The sequence below is a fragment of the Papaver somniferum genome, chromosome 4 (genome assembly GCF_003573695.1).
Source record: "Papaver somniferum cultivar HN1 chromosome 4, ASM357369v1, whole genome shotgun sequence".
Taxonomy (NCBI): domain Eukaryota; kingdom Viridiplantae; phylum Streptophyta; class Magnoliopsida; order Ranunculales; family Papaveraceae; genus Papaver; species Papaver somniferum.
The window spans coordinates 71,496,887-71,499,860 of NC_039361.1; the positions used below are offsets into that span (position 1 = coordinate 71,496,887).

General features: G+C 36.1%; 1 protein-coding gene across 1 annotated transcript; it reads right to left on the bottom strand.

The window, feature by feature from the left end:
- Positions 1–619: 619 nt before the first annotated feature.
- Positions 620–2,690, bottom strand: LOC113275862. Its single transcript, XM_026525431.1, has 2 exons — positions 2,468–2,690; positions 620–1,836 (listed from the first exon to the last, which is right to left on the bottom strand). Exon 2 carries the CDS (start codon positions 1,674–1,676, stop codon positions 840–842), a length of 837 nt encoding a protein of 278 aa, XP_026381216.1. The 5' UTR covers positions 1,677–1,836; positions 2,468–2,690; the 3' UTR covers positions 620–839.
- Between the last annotated feature and the right edge of the window lie 284 nt (positions 2,691–2,974).

The following is a 2,974-nucleotide window of genomic DNA, read 5'->3' on the forward strand; positions in this document are numbered from 1 at the left end:
CGAAGTTCAGATATAATAGCATGTATATTAGCAATTAGAAATCTCAAGGATTCCTAGAGATTTCCCGTTTAAGAAATTTTGGAACTTCAAGTCCAAAGATTTTCGGAAATCTTTTTTTTTCCCAGTGTCAAAAGACACAACTGGAGTATCAATGTTTAATAACAAACTTAATTATCTTGTTTTTAAAAACAATAATTGTTACGTTTTAAGGAAAAATGTAATCAATGTGATCTTTTTCACCAATACAAAATACAAAAAAAATAAAAAATAAAAAATAAAAATGACCCAGTTATTTGGTTCAACAAGTAAATTTTGAAAAAGAAAAAGACAAAAAACAACAACAAGAAACTCAAGTACACGGCAAGAGAAAGGGACATCTATTGATTTATCCTTGAATTATACTTCATATGTGGAATTATAAAGGCCCTTGATACTCTCAATTAGGGCATTTTTATGTTATACTGCTGAGCTAGAAGAATTAATCCTCATTTAATCAATTAGTTGGGTCATAGACATCAATAACTTTGCCAACTACACAAGAATAAAATTAAATCAGCAGCAAAATTTGGTTCACAATTCATCACCGGGACGAGCTCTCTTACACTGAGAGCCCCTAATGTGAAGGCAAGACCTTAGCCATCTTTAATTAGAGGCTGATACGAAAACAATATATAGTTTACATAGATGAAATCTTTACAAATGGTTCTTACAAAATTATCTATAGGAGTATTGGAAAAAAAATAAACTACAACACCTGAAACAATGGATTATTTGCAGCAACCATTGTCGTTACACCTAAAACAGGTTCATCAGTGTATGATCCAAATATAACCTCATGTTTACGTAATGATTTCCCTTACCAGCCAATCCAAACTAGGGTACGCAAAACACAGTATAAGAAATGAAGGAAATGCAAACAGGACAGTGACAAGTATGTACAAAAGCAATATAGCAGCACTGGCAGGAACTGCATACAAGATGATAAGAAGAAATACCACGACCAAGGGGAACTTTGCTGTTATGTTCACGAAAAAAACCAGTGATTTTCGTAGGGTCGAATTAAGGCTCTCCCTGTTGAGATAGTTACCCATGGTGATCACTTGGTTTGGAACGGGCCTACGTTGTTCCTGATGGTCCCCGTGAGTAGTAGCTGTTGCCCTCCTTAAGTTGACGGGGTTACTATTAACTTGACTTCTTCCAGTAGATATATTGTTTGAAGGCCAGACTTGTTGATGATTGTTTGCAGCGAAGGAAGAATCAGAATGTTGAATCTTCACTCTATCTCCGTTTAAGCTCTCAACCATCCAAAGGAGGAAGAAGTTCTTGCGTGGGAATTTGAGATTGCCTTTGTAAACCAACCGAAATGATAGTAGGTGGCACCATGGACAAGAGATGAAGAGTGGGAGCTGAATTGGCAGGGTGGGAAATTTCACGACAGCCCATTGAAGCGCCAAGATACAGTTCTTGCAGAGAGTGTGACCGCACCATAACACGTAGGGGACATTCTCGACAATGTTGAAGGATTCACAACATATAGGACATTCTAGTCCTTCCTCTCTGGTAGGGTTGGAAGAAACTTCGTCATCTGAGCATTCGGAACACGCTTGGCTTCGCTGAGGAGAGTTCTTCTTCTGTCCAGTAGCTCCAGCAAAGGCATTTGATGCGAAACTCCACATGGTAAAAGAGGCAGAAGAGACTGATTATAGAGAAGACATCAACACTCGAGGCTGCAGAGATTGCTTTAGTGTAAAGATTCTCTTGATTAAGAATCCAATCCTCCAGAATGTCCCGTTAACTAGTGCTACTAACATTGACATCTGTAACTCAACACCCAACCTAAGCAAAAAACAAGAAATCCTCAAGGAATTGCATTCCAATAATATACCATTGGAATTCTGAGAAAATAACCACCTAGACCTAGTGCTTTATTTGAAACATTATACATTAGGGCACATAGTTGACAACAGAAGTTCTATTATTGGTGATCGCTGATAAATACACATCATTTGGTCAGAAAAGAAGCAGTTTGCACTATCATCTTAAATTCGGAACAAAGTACTTCTGTATAGCAAAATTTAACATGGAAGAATTAGGATACTGCTCAGTTGCACAGTTTTCTCTTAGAAACCTAGAAAATTTATGCTTGACGATTATCTTTCGTTACATAAGACTCACGTATAAACGATTCATCTACACTTAAACTGAAAACCAACGAAATATACGAGTTTGGTTCTAGAATAAATAATTAAACTAGTAACATACGAAGATGCAAACAATTCCTTGCCCATATTCGAAGAAACATATAAATGACAGCCAAAAAAACCTAATTAATCACATAGAAAGAAAATACTAGGAAGAAAACATGTAATTTAACACCAAAAACGATCCATATAAATAAAGCAAGAAATTTTGCAATTTGTTGTTGTTCATAAGATGAATCAAGATTGAAATGAAAAGGAAAATTTACCAATTACACCTCAGCAGCAATTCGATGAGATAAAAGACATAATCATAGCTCAGCGCCTCTGTAGAAGAGAAGGGTTTTCAAGAGATTAGGTTAGACGATCAACAGACAGTCTCTCTCTGTATCTCTCGAATTCTTTCCGGAAAACAAAATGCTTCTTTTTTTTGTTTTCGGTTTTCTTTGTTTTGTTTTTGTTTGGAAAAGATTTACGGCACCAAACGAAAAAGCGTTATTGGTCTTGGACACTTGGACTGTTGCGGCTCTTGCTATTCTCCCTTTTCAAGTATCTTGTTATGGAGGCGGCATGGTTTATTAGAGTGACGGTTGTGTGATAATAGTGTCCCTCTAGTTGGTTAGGAGATGTCCAAATGGTTTTATAAATTGTTTAGATTACCTTCCCCATATTTTAATTTAAATCAGAGTTAAATTGAAAATCTGTTTTCTTTCTTCTTCTCTTCTCCTCCCATCAACTGTAACCTCCATTAAAACTCAAAATTTCATTGTCTTCAA

Excerpts from the sequence above, each read along its gene's own strand:
- LOC113275862 (XM_026525431.1), bottom strand. The coding sequence starts at position 1,676 with ATGTGGAGTTTCGCATCAAATGCCTTTGCTGGAGCTACTGGACAGAAG.